The sequence below is a fragment of the Natator depressus genome, chromosome 2 (assembly GCF_965152275.1).
Source record: "Natator depressus isolate rNatDep1 chromosome 2, rNatDep2.hap1, whole genome shotgun sequence".
NCBI lineage: Eukaryota > Metazoa > Chordata > Testudines > Cheloniidae > Natator > Natator depressus.
The window spans coordinates 133828465-133851016 of NC_134235.1; the positions used below are offsets into that span (position 1 = coordinate 133828465).

At 41.0% G+C, this 22552-nt stretch overlaps 1 protein-coding gene across 1 annotated transcript in view; it reads left to right on the plus strand.

Moving 5' to 3' along the window:
- The window catches only part of DNAH5 (dynein axonemal heavy chain 5), a 235436-nt gene that overhangs the window by 157645 nt on the left and 55239 nt on the right, over positions 1-22552 (plus strand). The window contains exons 56-64 of the mRNA XM_074945024.1: positions 358-589; positions 4795-4909; positions 5196-5372; positions 8671-8874; positions 9286-9465; positions 11268-11405; positions 13343-13478; positions 17327-17643; positions 22394-22549. Coding sequence (XP_074801125.1) covers positions 358-589; positions 4795-4909; positions 5196-5372; positions 8671-8874; positions 9286-9465; positions 11268-11405; positions 13343-13478; positions 17327-17643; positions 22394-22549 — 1655 coding nt within the window. The remainder of the gene's footprint in view (positions 1-357; positions 590-4794; positions 4910-5195; positions 5373-8670; positions 8875-9285; positions 9466-11267; positions 11406-13342; positions 13479-17326; positions 17644-22393; positions 22550-22552) is intronic.

The window sequence follows — 22552 nt, forward strand, 5'->3', positions numbered from 1 at the left end:
CTATGTCTCAGGTAGCCAGAACCCTTTGTGGAGAATCTAGTTGCAGATGTCTTTAGCCAACAAGTGTTTCCTGATCTGTTCAGTACTCTGATGCAGATAGTACGGTGTGTGTTTGCATATGGACCCATATAAATAAAAAGCTATTTAAAAATATGCCACTTGTTCAGCCCACATACACTCCAAAAAATGACGTTGAGTTCAGTGGCTTTTCAAGACCTGATAGGTAAATTAGGTAAAACACTTCTCCATGATGTTGCTGACACACTGCATGCTGTCGTAGAAGTTTTCTTCAATATTTGCATGTAAGAAACTAATTTAAATGGGTTAGTTCACAACCTTTTTTTCCTTTCTCTAAAGTATCTGAACACTTCCTATCCTCATATGAAATTGACTGCACCACTGAAACCAAGAAGGAGGTGGTGCAGTGTATGGGCTCTTTCCAGGATGGGGTAGCAGAGAAGTGTGTTGACTACTTCCAGAGATATAGACGTTCTACACATGTGACTCCAAAATCCTACCTATCCTTTATTCAAGGATATAAAGCTACCTACAAAGAAAAGCATGCTGAAGTGAAGACAGTGGCCAATAGGTAAAATGTCTTATTTGCTCCTTTTTCTCCCCCCGCCCCCATGGGTACAGAACAGCTCGTGGCAATCAATGGTGATCTCAATTGATGATTCTGATCACTTTATAAAGAAAACAGTGATGTTGGATTTGAATTTTCCTGTCAGGTCTTTCATTCTTTTTTTAAATTAATTTAAATTAATTAATTAATTAAAGGGTATTAATTTAATTTGATCCAATACTAGGGCCATTTTTTGGCCTACGAGTATTTAAATCTATAACAATGAAATAATGTAAGGGGTACTTAACAGGAAAGTAAACATGTGAATCTTAGTTTGCTTTTCAGAGCAATTCAGTCATAAATGACATCACTTTGCACAGTAAACTCTTATTTCCATATTTTTCACATGAGCAATGGAACACGTACATGTGGTATGATTTTGCACTCAAAAGAACATTTAGTTTATCAGAAGGGTGCTTTCTTTTTAAAATTTCATTTTGTTTTATGTGAAAGAGATGGGTATTAACCTTTCTGTGAATTCTGGAGCATCTCTCGCATTCCTCTGATGCATGCTTTCTGCTTTTATGGCCCAAGAGCCTCAGTATACCGTCTGTAGATTAAGGATGATGGACCTTCTACGCAAGAAAACCCGGCAAGGTGGTTTGATATGGTCCAGAGAATTTTCAAATATGTTGCTTAAATCAACCAAGTCTCTCTACAGTTCATATTTAAATATGTTTAAAATAGTGTGTAAATCAAGGAATGATGTGTAAATTCAATTGCTTGGCCCCTGTAGCACCAGTCTACCTTTGCAATTAAATAGGTTACAACCAGTATTGGACACCTTCAGCAAGGAATCAGACTGTAGCTTACTTTACTATAGTTCATACTTTGGCTTTGTTGCCAAATGAATCGATCATCTTGCCTTTCTGGTAAAGGTTAGGGTCTTTTAAAACCACAAGGCCAGACCAAATCCCTGACCTTCCCAGACACCATAGATCTCGGATCAGTGCACGTCTTCCAAGGCTTGGCTTTAGTGGTTGTCAACATCTGGGTCCCTAGCCTGCCACTGGCCTGGCAGCTCCGTTCTGTTGCTCTACTCATCCTCTCCTTTTCTTATACTGTATCTGAAGCAGCTAAGTTCTTTGCTTCAGTCCCTGCAGCCACTCTGTCCTCTGACAGGCAGCTCTGTGCTGCTGTGTCTGGTGATTCATGCTGCCTGAGCCTCCATGTATCTTCCTGTCTAGAAGTCAAGAAACCTAACATTTTCAGCTTGCCAAAAGAGTAGCAACTTTGTCACATCATTGCACTGGGAGCTCATGTTGAGTTGTTTGTTCTCTATGATGCCTAATCGCTTGTCAAAGGGCTAACAAGATCCTTGGATATATAAAAAGTGAAGAAGTGAATAAGGGTAGGGAGATGATTTTTACCTCTGCACTATGGCATATATGGCATTGGTGAGACCAGTACTGGAATACTGAGTACTGTTCTGGTGTCCTCATTTAAAAAGGAGGCTGAAAAATTGGAGAGGGTTCAGAAAAGTCACAAAAGTGATTTAGGGGCTGGAGAAAATGCCTTACAGAGTGACATAATAAGCTCCATCTGTTTAGTTTTTCAAAAAGAAAATTGAGAGGTGACTTGATGACCTTCATGGAAAGAAAATGCTGTGTTCTAAAGGGCTCTTTAATCTAGTGGAGAAAGGCATAACAAGAACCATTGGGTGGAACCTGAAGCCAGACAAATTCAATTTAAAAATAAGGCACAAATTTTTAACAGTGAGGGTGATTAACCAAGTGAAGTAGGGAATTCTCTATTTCTTAACATCTTCAGGTCAAGATTGGAACATGTGCATTAGCCAAGTAATTGGGCTCTGGTCAGGGGTAATTGTGAAATGTGTTATACAGGAGGTCGGACTAGATGATTTATTGGTACCTTTTGTCCTTAAAGTCTATGAATTTTCCCAGCCTGCTCTACAGCCATTCCATTCTTTGGCTCACTTTGGTTGGGCATTACCTTCTAATATTTGTTCATGTAGTCTTTTCAACCTAGAAATTAAATGTTTCATTCATTCATTTGATGTCACATGATTCAGGTTGCAGGATCAAGGTACTTTTGAAACTCTAGCCAGAACAAATGCCCAGTGATTGGGTGCTTAATTTTTTAGTGTTCCATTGTGAGATGTTTCTAAGGATCCCAATTATCAGAAAATGCTTCTCACCCTCTGAAAATCAGACTTCTTTGAGTGAACCACAAATCAGAAATGACTTCAAAAAGTTGGATGCTATGTTTAACTGACTTCCCTGTAAAGTAATAGTTAGTTTCACAGTTTCAAGAATTACTATAGAGAGAAGCTTTTAGTTAGACATGGGGAAAGCACCTTTTACAGGCCATGGGTTCCCTTACGTGGTTATCTACTGTTCAATCTCTGGTCTTGAGCCCAACAATGATAACTGTCAAGTGATTAAAAAAAATAATCACAATTAATTGCGTGATTAATCGCACCATTAAACAATAAGAAAGTACCATTTATTTAAATATTTTGGATGTTTTCTACGTTTTCAAATATATTAATTTCAATTATAACACAAAAAGTGTACAGTGCTCACTTTATGTTTATTTTTAATTTCAAATATTTACACTGTAAAAAACAAAAGAAATAGTATTTTTCAATTTGCCTAATATGAGTACTGTAGTGCAGTCTCTTTATTATGAAAGTTGAACTTACAAAGGAAGAATTATGTACAAAAAATAACTTCATTCAAAAATAAAACAATGTAAAACTTTAAAGCCTATGAGTCCACTCAGTCCCATTTCTTGTGCAGTTTATTGCTCAGACAAACAAGTTTGTTTACATTTGCAGGAGCTAATGCTGCCTGCTTCTTCTTTACAATGTTACCTGAAAGTGAGAACAGGCGTTCACATGGCACTGTTGTAGCTGGCATTGCAAGATATTTACGTGCCAGATGCACTAAAGATTCATATGTCCCTTCATGCTTCAGCCATCATTCCTGAGGACATGCGTCCATGCTGATGATGGGTTTTGCTTAATAACAATCCATAGCAGTGCGTACCGACGCATGTTCATTTTCATCATCTGAGTCAGATGCCACCAGCAAAAGGTTGATTTTCTTTTTTGGTGGTTTGGGGTCTGTAGTTTCTTCATCGGAGTGTTGCTCTTTTAAGACTTCTGAAAGCATGCTCCACACCTCATCCCTCTCAGATTTTGGAAGGCACTTCACATTCTTAAACCTTGCGTTGAGTGCTGTAACTATCTTTAGAAATCACATATTGGTACCTTCTTTCCATTTTGTCAAATCTGCAGCGAAAGTGTTCTTAAAATGAACAATATGTGCTGAGTCATCATCCGAGACTACTATAACATGAAATCTATGGCAGAATGCGGGTAAAACAGAGCAGGAGACATACAGTTCTCCCCCCCAAGGGGTTCAGTCACAAATTTAATTAACACATTATTTTTTTAATGAGCATCATCAGCATGGAAGCATGTTTAGCATATCTGGCATGTAAATACCTTGCAATGCCGGCTACAAAAGTGCCATGCCATGCGAACACCTATTCTCACTTTCAATTGACATTGTAAATAAGAAGCAGGCTGCATTATCTCCCGTAAATGTAAACAAACTTGTTTCTCTTAGCAATTGGCTGAACAAGAAGAAGTACTGAGTAGACTTGTAGGCTCTAAAGTTTTACATTGTTTTATTTTTGAATGCAGGTTTTTTTGTACATAATTCTTCATTTGTAAGTTCAACTTTAATGATAAACAGATTGTAGAAAATGTAGGAAAACATCCAAAATATTTTTAATAAATTTCGACTGGTATTCTATTGTTAAACAGTTCGATTAAAACTGCGATTAATCGCGATAAATTTTTTTGAGTTAATCACATGAGTTAATGGCGATTAATCGACAGCCCTAATATTCAACCATCTTTAGTCAGTGTGCGCATGGAGAGTTCCATAGGTCTCTCCCCATTTTGAATTGTCTTAACAGAAAATTCCTATTTAACCTGTGAAACACCCATTTCTGATAGTAGTGGAAAGTTACATTATGGAAAACTTCGATGACAATTTTTGTACCAATTTCCGTGACATGAAACATTTTTGGCAGTAGCTTTCATATTCATCTTGTTGGTAGAATCATTTTAAAAGGAGAATTATAAAATAGCTGAGGAACCTGTTATGCTCTTTGATTTGTATTTTAAATTGTAGAATGAATACTGGATTGGAGAAATTGAAAGAGGCATCTGAATCAGTGGCTGCTCTAAGCAAAGAGCTGGAGGTTAAAGAAAAGGAGCTTCAGGTTGCTAATGAAAAAGCTGACATGGTAGGCATAGCTTTTTACACGCAGTGTTCTTTAACTTCTTGTGCTTTGTTTCATTTTCACATTGACAAGGAATAATTTAAGAAGGAGGAGTCAATTAGGAGTTAAAAAGGAATCTGTGGTATAGCATGACAATAGTGAATGCAATATCTTTATTTGAATATCCTAATAGTTCATGAACATAAAATTAGACAGATGGATTTTTACACTGGAAATTAATACACAGTAACAAATTCTTTCAGCAGTGTATTTTCTTTGATATTTGGTGTTTGTTTTTCCCCTTTTTTAGGTTTTGAAAGAAGTCACTGTGAAAGCACAGGCTGCTGAGAAGGTGAAAGCTGAAGTACAGAAAGTGAAAGATAAAGCCCAGGCAATTGTAGACAGCATCTCAGCAGATAAAGCCATTGCTGAAGAAAAGTTGGAGGCTGCTAAGCCTGCTTTAGAAGAGGCAGAGGCAGCTTTAAAGGTCAGTATAACAAGACAGGGACAAGTAGGACTTTCATTTTCAGAGGATGTGCTCCATAGAAAGTAGGCTGGTGGGTTGAGCCAGGTACCCTCCCAGTTGACGAACATTTCCCTTTTATCTCATAAATGTCGGTCAAACTCAATATGCTCATGAGTTAGTTAATCCTACAACAAAAGGAATGCTTTCAACACTTAAATACTGATTGTGATTTTTCATGTGAAACTCGCTGCAACTCACATATGTAAAAGCAGCTCCAGTCCTTGGGTTTGATATCACACTGGTAACCAGCTAATGCCACTGCTGGTATTTTGTTCAAACACTGCTGAATAGATAGTGACTAGAGTGCAAACCTGCTTTATTCCATCCTAACATAGGTCACTTCCCTCTTGTCTTAAATTTTCTCCTATTATGTATATTGCACCCAAGTTTATTGCTGTCCTACCCGGTTTGCGTCCTTCCTCATAACTACTTCTGTCAGGTCTCCAATACCTGGAAACACTGTTACCACTAGTTTTCCCCATGCGCCCTCTGTCTCCAGCTTCGGCCACTACTCCAAAAGACATCTTTGCTGTGAAGTGTTTACGCTGTAATGGAGTAGCACATTCTGTATGTTCTCGGTAGTGGTAATGTCTGTTTCTGCCCATGACTTTACATTATGCATCACTGGGAGTTTAGTTTAGTTTTAGTTTAGTTTAGATTAGTGATACTCAGACCTCAGTGGTTCAGGAGCCAAATTAGCAATCAACATTACCCAAAAAAGCCACAGTAGTGTGAATTAATTCCCTATTATTGTTACAGCAAAATGACTGACCATATATTCTACAATTAGTTAATAACAGTAAAAGCATCCAGATTGGTTAATAACTTAGATCGGTTAATAATTAAATCACACAGTGTTTTCATATCATGTGCTGCAAAGAGCCGCAGGAGACCCATTAAAGAGCCACTTGTGGCTCCTGAGCCTCAGTCTGAGAATCACTGGTTTAGATCTTGTACTGTATAAGTCAATGTATTTACACTAGTATGTAAAGTGATGATAACTCAGCAGAGAATTTTTGATGGAGAATAACTTCAGTTCCCATTGCTGAAACCTGTTAATCTAATAGTGGAGAGTGGTTGGGGTGGGAACAGAGAGTCTCTGAAGAGCAAAGCAATGAGTGGGAGGTATGGAGTAGTGATGGGAAAAACTCTAGGTTTGCAGGCTCATGTCAAAGTAGTATTCAGACTTTCAGATGCTTTCCTTAACTCTTGAGCAGCCCTCCCCCAAATGTCTTTCTCACTCATGCACATTATTCCAAATACACCCCTCCTTCCTCTTATCTGCTCTTTTAGGGAGGAGGCGGAAGATGATATTGGCCTTGCAGGGTTGACTTTTTTTCATGAAAAAGTGATTTGAGAGGCCGTCTCTTCACATAAGAGTAGTGGCTTTTGTGCACACTAAGATGTCAGAAAACTATAGTGCATTTTGAGGCTTAAACTCCAAGGTGCCCTTTTAAAGCAGAACTGATCATAAGACTTGGGTTTGCAATGACTGAATCATGCTGCACCAGAGTGAAATAATAGGCCACTGGTCACACTCAAAGATATAAATAAGTGGGATGCCCCTGAAGAAAATCCTCACAATAAAAAACTCTGTAAAGGGAATGGGCTCCAAGTTATTTTGACTACCTCTTCAAGAAGATCTGTGCTTCAAGGAAGCTGTAATCAAATACTTAGGAACTTTCTAATGGTTTGGTTTCCATTCTAATATGTGAAGGTTTTGAATATTTACATATTTGATCCACATTAGCTCCCTTGTCTAATGAAGATGAAGACAGCAATGTAGTGTATGACTGAGACAGTCAGAATGCAGTGATAGCATTTACAAGTCATGGATCTGTAACTAAGATTCAGCTATTAGGTACAGTACCATGTAAAACAAAACAGAATTATGGTGCTAGGATTCTTTGCAGGAATTCTGGTTACTGCATAAACCGCTCAAACTACCCCATCAAAGTTTATGGTATCATCAGAAGGCCTCAGTGGAATTAATGCACAGTAATTCAGTTGCCTGCAGTATATTTGTCTTCTACCCTATAACCTGTTCCTTGTTTTATTCTGTGATTGGCCAAAAATAAATCTCCGAAGTGAGTTAGTTCTTTGACAGCTATTTTTTTAACGCAGCTATCCTGGTTTTACTAATACTAATTGACAATATAATCTTTGTAAAATAAATTCCAATATCATCTGAGATATAACATTTAAATAATGCATGTAAAATTTCACTCTGGGTAAAGGTGTCAAATACATTACATAGACACTTATATTCTGTAAAATACAGATGACAATTTCCCATGACGATATCATTGTTTTCGAAGTCTGAGCAAAGAACAATGTTGGCTTCATCTGCGCTATAACTGCTCACATGACAGCTTCAATAGGGAAAAAGACACATAAGCAGGACCTAACAAACATATGAATAAATATGTATGTAAAATTATTTTAAAATTATTTCAGACCACAATTTCCTTTGAGTCAGGGGACACTCCTTGTCAGTTGTGATTGTTGTATAGATTGGTTTTCTCATTATAATAACCTGGCAAATTATGGTCTGCAAGGACTTGAGAATTTTAAATGATCTACTAAGAATTTAATGGAATTTTGCTAGCAGCACAGAGAAATGTGTACTGCAATACTGGATTCATTTACAGGTTTCTTAGCTGTTAAGTGACCTTTAATTGGTCAATCTGCCCATTCGTCATAACTTCAAGACTTGTCAGTTTTAAATGACAAGACGACTATTAAGTGGAGAAGATAGATTGTCGCCTTACATAACTAATTTTAAAAAATGTAAAATTCTTTAACACAAATTGCGGTCCCTTTGTCCATTCTATTACATTGATAATTGCTTGTAAAATGTGCAAACAAAAGCATTACGTCATGTAACTAAACTTTAGTTATTTAATGAGCTTTTTCTCTTCTTTTTCATCCCTCAGAACAGGCTTGCTTGTATAAATTGCTAAGTGCCTACTTGGTGCTGCTGAGCAGAAATTACTTAGTGGCTTACAAGAGGCAGCAGTTAAAATCTTTCAGAATTGGACCTTTCTAGTTTTATTCAGCTTGAGCATGATTTAACAATTAAAAGCTTGTTATGGATACGTCGGTTGGAGTGATTTTTCCGAACAGATCCTATGCCTATAGGATGGATTCAATGCAAGTGTCCATCGTTTTTAGATATGTCTGTCTTTGAGATGGTTTACTACATGGTAAACTACAGCAGCAACAGTGATAATCCCTTTCCTTCCTCTCGATTTCATAGACAATCAAACCTGCAGACATTGCCACTGTCCGTACACTGGGCCGACCTCCTCATCTTATCATGCGTATTATGGACTGCGTGCTCCTGCTGTTCCAGAGAAAAGTGAACGGTGTGAAAGTGGACCAGGAGAAAAGCTGCACCATCCCATCATGGCAGGAATCACTGAAATTGATGACAGCAGGAAACTTCTTACAGAACCTGCAGGTACTTAAAAACATAGAGGAGAAAAATGGGTTGTCTAATGACTGTAGCAGAACAAATGTTGTAAGAAGTGTATGTTATTTATTTCACTTTAAAAGTTATGGGGTTTTGACCCATTGTGTTGCAGAGAAACAAATACTGGGCATAATCGTACAGTTTTCACTCAAAGGAAATGTCTGTTGATTTCCCATCTGAGTTTTGTCTAAGTAAGGATTGTGGGATTGGGCTCATTGTCAGATAATTTGCTAAGGCATTGCGGGTAGTTATGTTATCTATTTGCTTAAATCACAGGCCATTCACAAATTAGGATGTGCCAAATAAATTGTCGGTGTGTTTTTTAAAACACCTTTGGAGAAGCTGACTGATGTGTGGTAATACAGTGTGGCTAAACTGTTCTCTCCATGATGTCTCCAGCAATTCCCAAAAGACACAATCAATGAAGAAGTTGTGGAGCTTTTGAATCCTTACTTTGAAATGGTAGACTATAACATTGAAACGGCAAAGCGAGTGTGTGGGAATGTGTCTGGCCTCTGCTCATGGACCAAGGCTATGGCTGCATTTTTTTCTATCAACAAAGAAGTGTTACCCTTAAAGGTAAGTCTGTATTGGTAAGCCAGTGGGAGGTATGCCTAAATAACACTGTGGGATTTGGCCCAGTGGGCAAACTACTAACTCCAGCATGTGTCTAAGGGGACTCACCACCACAAAAGCAAAAATTCCACAAAAGGGCTCACCCAGTTACTTGTGGGTTTTTAAACAATAAGCATATGCATAAGTGCATCCTGGTTTAGTAAAGCTTTTAAGCATGTGCTTGAATGATTTGCTGAACCGGGGCTAATGGGCTCTTTTTCTCTATTTTTTTTAATGAAGTAGAACAGCCCTATCTTACTCACAGAATCTGCTCCCTGTGTATATTTAGCCATGTCTGTTCACTTGGGTGGAAAAAAATTGTGCTGACCACATCTGACCCCTGTAAGCGCTGCAGAACTGAAACGGGTGTGGCATAGGGAACAGGATTCTGTTGCGTCCATTTCTTGTGTATCCATAGAACAACTAATGTAGGAGCTATACGGGTAGCACTGAGGGAATAACTCGGCCTGCGGAACCTTTATGACAGGTGATGAGGAAGCAGAGGGAAAGAACCCAGTTACTTACAGATCCAAGGAGCAGTTTACAGGGCAGGCAATTCTAAATATGTATTCCTTTTTTGTTTATAAACTAAGCATATTAGATCTGAAAATCACTTACACAATAAATATGAAACTTCAAACTGCCATTTCCACAGAGTTGAAGTGTTTTCTGGGCATTTGCCTGTGCCATTTCTGTTCTCAGATAGATGTACTGAGAGAGAAATTTTCGAAAGTAACATCCACCTTTTCATAAACAAATCTGGATTTGTTCACAGTTGAAGTATTTATTTATCTAACAATGAGACTTGTAGGTGCAAATACAAACTTCATGCAAAACTGAGTAAATCATAATTAACCAAATGCCTCCAGAATTAGTAAAATCTGGAATTTAGTAAAATAAAATACGAATGTTGGGGACATTTCCTTAGGGCTGGTTTGGACACCAGTATAAGTTGGAGCAGCTTGAGAGCTAATTTTACCAACACCAGCAGGAATGGCCCCCTAGGAACCATGATTCCAGTTGGCTGTTGCAGGAGTGCAAGGCATTGCTGTCGTATCTCAATGCTGCTCCTATATTGAGGGGACCCAGGAGTGAATGGTGTGGAGCTGTCTCTGCTAGCTTCATAACTCTCTCTGTCCAAGGAATTCCCAGCTACTCCGTACATGGCCGTTTTCCAGTTGCTTTCTGCTGACTGAGCAGGGCAAAGCATAAGGCCAAGGACCTGGCCTACCTACGACCCTTTATTTACATTCACAAAATTCTTAATATAAGCATGGGACTTATATAATAAATTAGGGCAATACATGACCTTTAGTACTGGCTTGTTAGTACTGTCTTTTAGAAGAGATGGTTGATTATCTCCTTTATACTTTGAGACCTTTCAAAGAACAGATTGATACTCAATAAGAAGGAATTAGAAGGACATGATCTGAGCATGGAATAGCAATTGGTCTGTGATGTTTATATTTGAATTCAGAAATGTGTTCTCTGTACACATGTAGTCTGAGAAAATGTGGAGGGTCATCTGAATGAAATGCTTTATCCACTCCTGCGAAGTGATTTACCACAGAATTGCAGCTGAGAATTGTAGCAGAATTCAGTCTGTCAGACAATTGAATTGAAAGGATTCTGAGTAATAGCTCAATTATACAGATCAGTTTAGATTTTAAATATAATGCTATGAAGCTTTAATTGAGATGTGCTTTATACCAAATGCTTTGAAACATTTTGCGTATGAATTTGCTTTGCATATGTATATTTCATAGGCTAATTTGGCAGTCCAGGAGAATCGCCTTGCCACTGCCATGCTAGATCTGCAGAAAGCCCAAGCAGAGTTGGATGACAAGCAAGCTGAATTAGATTTTGTACAGGCAGAGTATGAAAAAGCCATGAGGGAAAAACAGGTGCAGTATTCTTTACATTACGATACACTTTGACGGTTTTAGTCCTTGATACTATTTATGGAACCACAAAATACAGTGCATCTCCTCAAACTCACTATTGTCCTTTGGCATGGAGAATTTAGGGAACAAAATTTGAATTGTTTGGGGACATCTTTTTGTCGTTGTTGTTGTTGCTTTCTCATATACTTGCCTGGTCTACTTTTCTGCCTCATTAAAACCCACTGTGTATGTAGCACAAAGCTTCATGCATTGAACACTGTATTTGCTACATGAATATGTGAATATTTCTGTGCGCAGACATTTGAAATTGTGGACTTTAAGCTCCCGGGCTGGCACATGTCACCCACCTTTCACCAGCACTAACATACATGTGTATAGTAAAATAATTGAAACAAAATTTAAAGGCTCCCATGAAGGGGAACAACCAGAATTTTCCTAATGAGGGGGCCAGAGGGTGCTGGCTTGGATCCTTAGGGTCAAGCACATGATGCGGGGGAGGGGGAAGTACATATGTGAGTCTCCCTGGGGTTGTCAGATCTGCCTGAAATGTTCATTCAGAGATGCATTTTGTGACAGTGTCTCGGTGGCAGTAGCTGGGTCTCTTTTGGTCCCCCCCATGCCACGCACAATGACATATAGGAGGCATCCCTATCCCCAGGGGCACAGATGGAAGCTCCCCGTACTGTACAGTGGTATGGGATCTTCCCCTTCTAGGAACCATCTTTTCAAGTCCTCCTCAGCCCTGGACTCCTCCCACCTGTATCAGCCCTGGGGTTCCCATGATGGATCTGTGGCCTGTATTGCTCCAGCTGCTCTGCGCTGCAGATTTGGCCACCCTCGCAGCTGCAGAGAAAGCTCAACTAGCCAGCTTTGACTCAGTTGGGGCAGCCACAGGAGGGACCCAGAGTGCATGATCCTGCACACAGCACCTGTGCCATAGAGTTGCCCACTAGGGGAAGGGACCAGGAGCCACTGGGGTGAGTGTGTGTTCTCTGTGGCCCCCTGTGGGATGTGTGTGTGGGGGTCTGAGCCTTGGGCAGGGCTAGGCAGCATGCTGTAGCCTCTGCCCTGAGTCCTGACTGCGTTGTTGGGCGGCAGAGTTTATGGCAAAGGTTGGGTTCTGTTGTGCCCCTGATCCCTTATATACAATTGTATGGAACAAGCCCAAATGTGCATCTGTTCTTTGAAGTTAATGCATAGTGATGGAGCATTTCAGTTTTATGTGCTATATGCTATGCACTATGACTAAGACCGTGTTTTAGTCACTGGTGTTTTTAGTAAAGTCATGGACAGGTCACAAAAATTAATGGCCTGTGACCTGTCCATGACTTTTACTATATACCCCTAATTAAAACTTGGGCTGGGAGGCCACGGGTGCTCTGGGGGGGGGCGGTCTGGGAGTCCCGTGGGTGCTGGGTGAGGTGGCCCAGCCCCCCCACTGGTGCTGGGGGAGAGGTAGGTGGTGGCCCGTGGCCCAGAACCCCCACTGGTGCGAGGGGGTGGGGGAAGGTTGGTGGGGCTTGCAGGCTCACTACCTGGCTCCGTGTGTCCCTGCAGCTCCTAGGAGGAGGGGCGGTTGGGGGGGACTGTGTGCGCTGCCCTCGCCACAAGTGCCAGCTCTGCAGCTCCCATTGGCCGGGAACCACAGCCAATGGGAGCTTTGGGGGCAGGGCCTGCAGGCAAAGGCAATGTGTGGAGCCGGGCAGCCCCTGAGCCAGTACCGGCCACGGCAGAAGTCACACAGGTCATGGAAAGTCAAGGAATCCATGACTTCTGTGACCTCTGTGACAGAAACGCAGTCTTAACTGTGACACTTGGTATATGGTAATGCAGTAAATATTAAAGTACTATTTGTGAGTCATTATGCCATTAAGGGTTTAATTAAGATTAGGTTTTTCCTTCCACTTCCAATCAGTGTTTTTTTGTGTGGTCTATAGACCTTGCTTGAAGATGCAGAACGCTGCAGACATAAGATGCAAACAGCCTCCAGCCTTATAAGTGGTCTAGCAGGTGAAAAAGAGAGATGGACTGAACAGAGTAAAGAGTTTGCAGCACAAACCAAGAGGCTTGTGGGTAAGAATAATTTTTCATTATACAGACTTACTGTGAACTTGCCCTGTGACTATGAACTGGAGTGAAACTAAGGTCACCTGGGTTCTATTCCTGCCCTTCAAGTGGCTTCTTTGGGTGATTCTTTAGCTCTAAAATGAGGATACAGACTAATTCTCTTTGTAAAGCACTTTTTGTCATCTTTGGGTGTGAAACGCTACATAAAAGTAAGATGCACATAGTAAGGTACAAAGTAGTTTGTATAGCATATAAAACTAGTGATAACTCATGGTACTTTCATGCTTGTATAGTAATGTTAGGGAGTATAATCTGTGGGCTGCAGCCAGTAGAGGGTGACATGTTAATGGTTACTATTACAGAAGCAGCATAGTTTGTATAGCTAAAGATGTTAAGATTTGTGCCTGAAATAGAGATTAATTGTTCTGTATGAATAACACAGTGTATCCTCCCCACACTTAGAGCACTTATTCTTCAAGGATAGAATAACTTTTTGGACAGTTTTCCAGTGAATACTTTCAGTTGTAAGTGTATTTACAGTAAGTAACCTTTTTCAGATCCTGCTAATAAATTCATGGTTTTTGAGATAAATAGATTTTTCTACACTGTAAAAATTATAAGGAATAAACTACTTTGAAAGTTGACCATGTTGCTTCTATATGTTTACACTATTGCTCATCAGTTTCTCTCTACACAGTGATAATCATTTAAAAAAAAATTCATCCACTAATACTGTTGTCATAATTTGTCCGAATCTAAACTTTTGATTTAAAAAGAGTTGTTAGCGTTTTAGTCTTGTTTGCAAACTAACAGGATAGTGTTGGAGGATATTTGTGTTGGTTAGTGGAGTGTCCTGATGGTGGGGGACTAGTACTTGGGGACTGGTACTGTACTGTGCGAAGGTTGAACTCACTTTTTTTATTTCCGTGATTTCTATAGGTTGCACTGCTGAGTGGAAATAACTTCAACTACTTAACAGTTAACTATTTTGTTGTTCTTGTCAGGCGTTTGGATTGGATTTTGGTCTTCAGTGTCTATCAAAGCTCTGAATCTACGTTACAAACCACCTTTAAAAATACCAGTTTCACAGGTTTTAAATTTTTCTTCTGATAACATGTAGCGTCCATGGCCACGCAGAATGTAACAGTGGCCATGATGTGCGCCAGGGCCACTGGGAAATTAATGGGAATGAGCTCAAGTTCCTATGCTCCAAAAACCCAAGCCCCTGCCTCTTGAGCTGGAAAAAAAATTGATTTATCTACTAGCTGTATAAAAATGTGGGTTGAACAGTTCAGATTCTGTCCAATAGAGAGCACAGATCTTGATGATTACATTAGCATGCCATGTAGACAACTGCTGTGGAATTAGAAAAATCATGGATACAGCTGAACATGTTACTTTTGTTCCATCAAATCATGGGTGCCTAGAATATATCAAAACATAAGGGTATTCCCTGCTTTCACTCCCATTACTGAAGGAGACACTGGAGCTACTGGCTAAGCAGCAGTTCTGCAGAAAAGGACCACGGATTACAGTGGACAAAAAGCTGGATATGAGTCAGCAGTGTGCCCTTGTTGCCAAGAAGGCCAATGGCATATTGGGCTGTATTAGTAGGAGAATTGCCAGCAGACCGAGGGAAGTGATTATTCCCCTCTATTCGGCACTGGTGAGGCCACACCTGGAGTATTGCATCCAGTTTTGGTCCCCCCACTACAGAAGGGATGTGGACAAATTGGAGAGAGTCTAGCGGAGGGCAACAAAAATTATTAGGGGTTTGGGACACATGACTTATGAGGAGAGGCTGAGGGAACTGGGATTATTTAGTCTGCAGAAGAGAAGAGTGAGGGGGGATTTGATAGCAGCCTTCAATTACCTGAAGGGGGGTTCCAAAGAGGATGGAGTTCGGCTGTTCTCAGTGGTGGCAAATGACAAAACAAGAAGCAATAGCCTCAAGTTGCAGTGGGGGAGGTCTAGGTTGGATATTAGGAAACACTATTTCACTAGGAGGGGGGTGAAGCACTGGAATGGGTTACCTAGGGAAGTGGTGGAATCTCCATTCTTAGAGGTTTTTAAGGCCTGACTTGACAAAGCCTTGGCTGGGATAATTTAGTTTGTGTTGGTCCTGCTTTGAGCAGGGGGTTGGACTAGATGACCTCCTGAGGTCTCTTCCAACCCTAATATTCTATGATTCTATGTTTACACTGTTACAGCTCTGGCATGTGGGATATGGGTAGCTACATGCCAAAGTGTAAAGCCAGCTGCATCCACACTGTGGCGTGTAGCTGTATTCATCAGTGTAAGGCTCTGGCAGCAGGGAGGCAGTGAGATGAACACCGCTAAAAATAGCGGTTAGATGGGAGAGACACTACTTGGGCATGCAGAGAGCCCATGTAATATATATGCCATAAGTTCTGGCATGTCTTTGTTTACCTAAGCAGTGCCTCATCATCTGTGCTATTATTTATACCTGTGGTAGGGTGTGTGTGTAATATGTGCATTCTACATGTTGCAGTGAGTGAGTGTGGAGTTTAGATGTACCCGGGGATATGGTATTTTCTGCACACACTCCCTGTTTTCTCAGACTAGGTTGGGCTCTCAGCACCAAGTAAGGAGGTGACTGGGGGAAAAACTCTGCTCTTCCAGCCTCCTGCCAACAATAGGCACTCTGCTGTTCCTGCCTCCTGCCTGGGATGTCTATTTCTCCTGCAGTCCTGCTTTTCAGTGTTTCACTGCAGAGCAGGGAGAGGGAAAAAACCCCAAAGCTGATGGAGACCATCAGCACCAGACCTTCCCCCACCCTGAGGCTAAAGATTAATGACTAAGCAAAGCAAGACAAGAGGGTGACCTCCCTGCACCTTTAAGTGTGGGGAGTATTTGGCTGGCTGGCTGGCTAAATGAAGGGAACAGTGCTTTATGGCTGGGGGGAGAGGAGAAATGTTGCGAAAGTGTGGTGGCTGACTCACCCCCTGGGAATGCAGGGTTTAAAAGGGGCAGCCCTGTACCGAAAGCTCTGTTTTACACAGAGCAGTCTTGGAGGCAGCCAAACTAATTGCTGGCGCCTCCCTGTGGCAGCTGTCTAGTGCCAGTACTCCATAGAGAAGGTATACAGTGACCAGGTAAATGGCTTGGAAAAGGACTTAAAAAGAGGTATTCATTAAAGGAATGAATGGGGAGCCGTTAGGGACTCCTATAATTGGTATGGCAGGGAGCCAACCCCCCATTCCTATAGCCCACTTTAACCCTCCTGTGAGGGGAGTGGATGGTAAGATCCCGGGAATGGATTTGCTGGAGAGACCTGGATGGAAAGATAGGGGGGAGCTCATGGAAGCCCCCCTGGTATGGTAAGGTCCCAGGAATAAATTTGCTGGAGGCACTTGGATGGAAAAAGAGGGGGAACTGGTAAAAGCCCCCCAGGTAATTATGGAATAAACATGGGGTTACCTGCACTGTACACTTTTATCTGCCGGTTAGTCCCAGACATCTAATAATAAAGTTGCGGCCTAATTAAAACCCATGTCAAATGTCCTTCTTTTGGTATAGCCAGACAACAGATCCTTGCTGGTATGATACACTGGGAACTTTCAGAACATCTTGGAAAGACTAAATTTTTTAAATGGTCCCAAAGTCTCAATAAAATCATGAGGTCAAAATTAGGAAAAAAACCCAACATTTTCAGTGATATTTTGCACACAGCGTAGTCAAGCAAATAAATCTGCTCTTACACTATAAATTCTACTGTAGCTCCCATTGGAAGCTTTGCCTGTCTCTCTTGTTTGTTTCCTGGAAGCACATGTATTACTCTAATAGAGATGGCACAGTGTTTCAGTATCTCGTGGTTTTTTTTTTTTTTTCAGGCGATGTATTGCTGGCTACAGCTTTTCTATCGTATTCTGGTCCTTTTAACCAAGAGTTCCGCAATCTGTTGTTAAATGATTGGCAAAAGGAAATGAAAACCCGGAAAATCCCATTTGGCAACAACCTAAACCTCACAGAGATGTTGATTGATGCTCCGACCATCAGTGAGTGGAACCTCCAAGGATTGCCAAATGATGACCTATCCATACAGAATGGAATTATTGCCACGAAAGCAGCTCGTTATCCTTTGTTAATTGATCCACAGACTCAGGGAAAAATTTGGATTAAAAATAAGGAAACCAAGAATGAACTTCAGGTAACTTGAATGAAGATATTTTCATAACCTCTAGTAGCTCTTACTTAGCTGCCAAAATGCTTGGCTAATCAGGGGGTTCAGGTTGTAGCTAGCAATTATAATGTTTATCTACTACCTATGTTGCATGCAGTCAGTGTACACTCTAGGTAGATTTAGCATTGAGCACTAGAGCAAATTCTCCCCTTTGTTGCCTTGTAACCAGGCAAACCTGCTGGTTTCAGTGGGCTTGCTCGAAGCATAATCCAATGAAGAATGTGGCTGGTAGTGTGTAGATGGAAGACCTGATAAATTCCACAAGAAAAATGTTGGATGCCATAAGCCCTAGGAAAATGAAAATGTGTATGCCGTAGTTTGTCTTCTTATAGACTCATAGACCAGAAGGGACCATCATGATCATCTAGTCTGACTGTCTGCACATTGCAGCCACAGAACCTTGCCGGCCCACCCACTCCTGTAATAGACCCCTAACCTCTGGCTGAGTTACTGAAGTCCTCAAATTATGATTTAAAGACTAAGAGAATCCACTCTTTACACTAATTTAAACCAGCAAGTGACCCATGCTCTATGCTGCAGAGGAAGGTGAAAAACCCTCAGAGTCTCTACCAATCTGATTTAGGGGAAAATTTGTTCCCAATCCCAAATATGGCAGTCAGACCCTGAGCGTGTGGGCAAGACCCACCAGCAAGACACATGGGAATGAATTCTCTGTAGTAACTCAGAGCCCTGTCCATCTAGTGTCCCATCACTGGCCCTTGGAGATATTTTCTGCTAGCAGTTGCAGATTGGCTACATTCCATTGTAGGGAGTCTTTTCAGAGCATCCCCATCCATACATTTATCAAGCTTAATCTTGAGGCCAATTAGGTTTTTTGTCCCCACTGCTCCCCTTGGAAAGCTGTTCCAGAACTTCACTCCTCTGATGGTTAGAAACCTTCATCTAATTTCAAGGCTAAATTCGTTAATGGCCAGTTTATATCCATTAGTTCTTATGTCAATATTGGCACTTAACTTAAATAACTCCTCCCTCACGCTGGTATTTATCCCTTTGATATATTTATAGAGAGCAATCGTGTCTCCCCTCAGCCTTCTTTTGATTAGGCTAAACAAGCCAAGGTCTTTGAGTCTCTCCTCTCGTAAGGTAGGCTTTCCATTCCTTGGATCATCCTAGTAGCCCTTCTCTGCACCTGTTCCAGTTTGAATTCATCCTTCTTAAACATGGGAGACCAGGCTGCACATTGCATTATGCTGATGTACTAAAAAATCAGCAGACGCACCATCATGCTGTTCCATAGCTTTCTGCTGAATCAGAAATAAATAATAGCCATTATTGTTGTTTTATTTTATTATCATTATTCTTTTATTAGTGTAGCACCTAGGACCGGGACCCCATTGTGCTAGGCATTATACAAGCACAGAACAAAAAGATAGTCCCCACTTCAAAGAGTTTACAATCTAAGTCTAAAACAAGAGACATCAGATGGATACAGACTGATGGGAGAGTACAAGGAAACAATAAGACAATATTGATCAGCATGTTGGCAGTGGTCTTAGCATACCAGTGGCCTAATGGTTGAGTTTTTTATAGACATTGTGGCAAAGGAGTTTTAAGGGGAATTTGAAGAACATAAGAATGTAAGAATGGCCCTACTGGGTCAGACCCAGGGTCCATCTAACCCAGCATCCTGTCTTCTGACAGTGGCTAGTGCCAGGTGCCCCAGAGGGAATGAACATGAAGGAACATTAATCCAAACTGTGTAGAGTCAAGCACAGGAGTTTATTACGCACAGCGCTGGTGGAGTGTCACTTTGCTTATTCGGCTCAGAGACACTGCAGAACAATTAATTACAATAGATTATATAGGGTGCTCATTGGGCGGAGAGAAGCGACGGGGATGGGTTTTCCCAAGCCCCTGGATAGGTTCTAGCAGCAAGATGAGATAAGCACAATAAGCCAATGGTCTAAAAGGTTACATGATGGCTCTGCCCATGGCTCAAATTAACATACTGCTGAGACAGGTAATTACCCGAAACGATGTCTGTTAAAGTGTATAGATTAAATCCTAATTTTGGGGTCCAGGGGAATGAGGTAGCAGCTCTCCCGGTTGATCAACGGGTACGTTCCTGGAGATTCAAAGCACAAAAGTAGTAATTAGTACTTAACAATAACAATTGTTTATAAGTTTACCCTTGCATTTCTGTGGGCTAGGATTGGCATACATCTGTGAGGGAAGGGTGTCATAATTCATGTCAATCATATTAGGCCTCTCCCCGAACTCTGTCTGGGCTCTGAGGGGTATTGTACCACTATCTCCTCCCTGCATTAGGGAGTAACCGTGAGGCCTTTCTCAGCACTTCATGTGTCTATAACTCACGATAAGGATGCCCAGTTACACTTGGAGTTATGCTGACTCCGCTTACTGACTTGAAACACACAAGGTTGTCTGTTTACCCCAGCTTTCTCTTAGCCATGTATTGTTCTCTGTTAGCCAGCACCCATGGCCCAGGCCAAGCTGTGGACTCTGGGCCTATATGAAAAGTTCTTAGCAGAAACTGTAGTTAAGATCTTACATCCACAGCAAATGGATTTTGGCCCTTCAAACAGAACAGGTAATAATCAAGTGATCCATCCCTGTTGCTCATTCCCAGCTTCTGACAAACAGAGGCTAGGGACATCATTCCTGCACATCCTGGCTACTAGCCACTGATGGACCTATCCTCCATGAGTTTATCTACTTCTTTTTTGAACCCTATTATGGTCTTGGCCTTCACAACATCCTCTGGCAAGGAGTTCCACAGCTTGACTGTGTGTTGTATGAAGAAATACTTTCTTTTATTTGTTTTAAACCTGCTGCCTATTCATTTCATTTGGTGACCCCTAGTTCTTGTGTTATGAGAAGTAGTAAACAACACTTCCTTATCTACTTTCTCTATACCAGTCATGATTTTATAGACCTCAATCATATCTGCCCTTAGCCGTCTCTTTTCCAAGCTGAAAAGTCCCAGACTTATTAATCTCTCCTCAGACAGAAGCCATTGCATACCCCTAATCATTTTTGTTGCCCTTTTCTGAAACTTTTCCAATTCCAATATAATTTTTTTGAGATGGGGCGACCACATCTGCACACAGTATTCAAGATATGGGTGTACCATGGATTTATATAGAGGCAACATGATATTTTCTTTTCTATTATCTATCCCACTCCACCCCTTCCCACCCCCTCCTGTGAGCTGGCCGTGCCCTCACTCCTCCTCCCCAAGAGCCTCCTGCATGCCACAGCTGATCAGGAGGTGCGGGGAGTGAAGGGGAGGCACTGATCGGTGGGGCTGCCGGTGGGCAGGAGGCACTGGGAGCGGGGGGGAGGGGGTGGGGTGCTGATGGGGGGCTGCTGACATATTACTGTGGCTCTTTGGAAATGAGCATTGGTAAATTCTGTCTCCTTCTCAGGCTCAGGTTGGCCACCCCGATCTATCCGTTTCTTAATTATTTCCAGCATTCTGTTTGCTTTTTTGACTGCCGCTGTACATTGAGTGGATGTTTTCAGAGAACTATCCACAGTGACTCCAAGACCTCTTTCTTGAGTGGTAACAGTTAATTTAGACTCCATCATTTTATGTGTATAGTTGGGTTTATGGTTAATGATGTAGCTTTGTGGATATTTAGAAGGAGCGCCTCCCAAGCATGAGCCTTGTACTTATCTGTAACTGGTACCTGAAAGTTCTGCATCTCTTATATATTGGTAACAATTGTATAACTAATGATATTAATGAAGTATTACTGGATTTGAATTAGGCAAGAGCAAACAAACTAGACTGTGATGATTTATCATCTTATTGGTCTTGTATTGTTGGGGTGAGAAAAGCAGCTGAGTTTTAAGCTTAAAAAGCAAAGCTGATGCATGATTTGCACTATGCAAAACATTTTACACAGGAAAAAGTTAAATTTAGGTTGGGTTCACCCCCGCTGTATCCCACTTTTACTCTAGTGGAATTAAACCAGTTCAAAACTGGAGTACCAAGATGATGAATCATGTTTGTGAACTTTTGGACCAAGTTTATGAATTGGTACATTATGAAATGTACATGACAGAGGGGCATTGCTGGTACATGATGGCATATATCACATAGGTAGATGTGCAGGTGAACGAGCCTCTGATAGTGTGGCTGATGTATTTAGGTCCTATGATCGTGTCCCTTGAATAGATATGTGGATAGCGTTGGCAATGAGCCAACGACACCATTAAATTAGGGTTGAATAAAGATTGGGAGTGGATGAGTCGTTACACAAACTAAAAACGATTTCCCCATGCTAATTTCCCCCTATTGTTAGTCACACCTTCTTGTCAACTTTTGAAATGGGCCATCCTGATTATCACTACAAAAGTTTTTTTTCTCCTGCTGATAAGAGCCCACCTTAATCGATTACTCTCATTAGCGTTGGTATGGCAACCCCCATTTTTTCATGTTCTCTGTGTGTATATATATCTATATCTATATATCTGTATATCTTCCTACTGTATTTTCCACTGCATGCATATGAAGAAGTGGGCTTTAGCCCATGAAAGATTATGCTCAAATAAATTTGTTCGTCTCTAAGGTGCCACAAGTACTCCTCGTTCTTTTTGCTGATACAGACTAACACGGCTACCACTTTGAAACCTATAACCATAGTAAACATACCAAAAACATTTTGTTTTACCAGTGCTCTCATAACAGAGTGTGGCATAATATACTGGCTATATGTCATATTTCTAGATCACGTCTCTGAATCACAAGTATTTCAGAAACCACTTAGAGGACAGCCTTTCTCTTGGAAGGCCACTACTGGTTGAAGATGTTGGGGAAGAGCTTGATCCAGCATTGGATAATGTTTTGGAGAAAAACTTCATCAAAACTGGTTCTTCCTATAAGGTA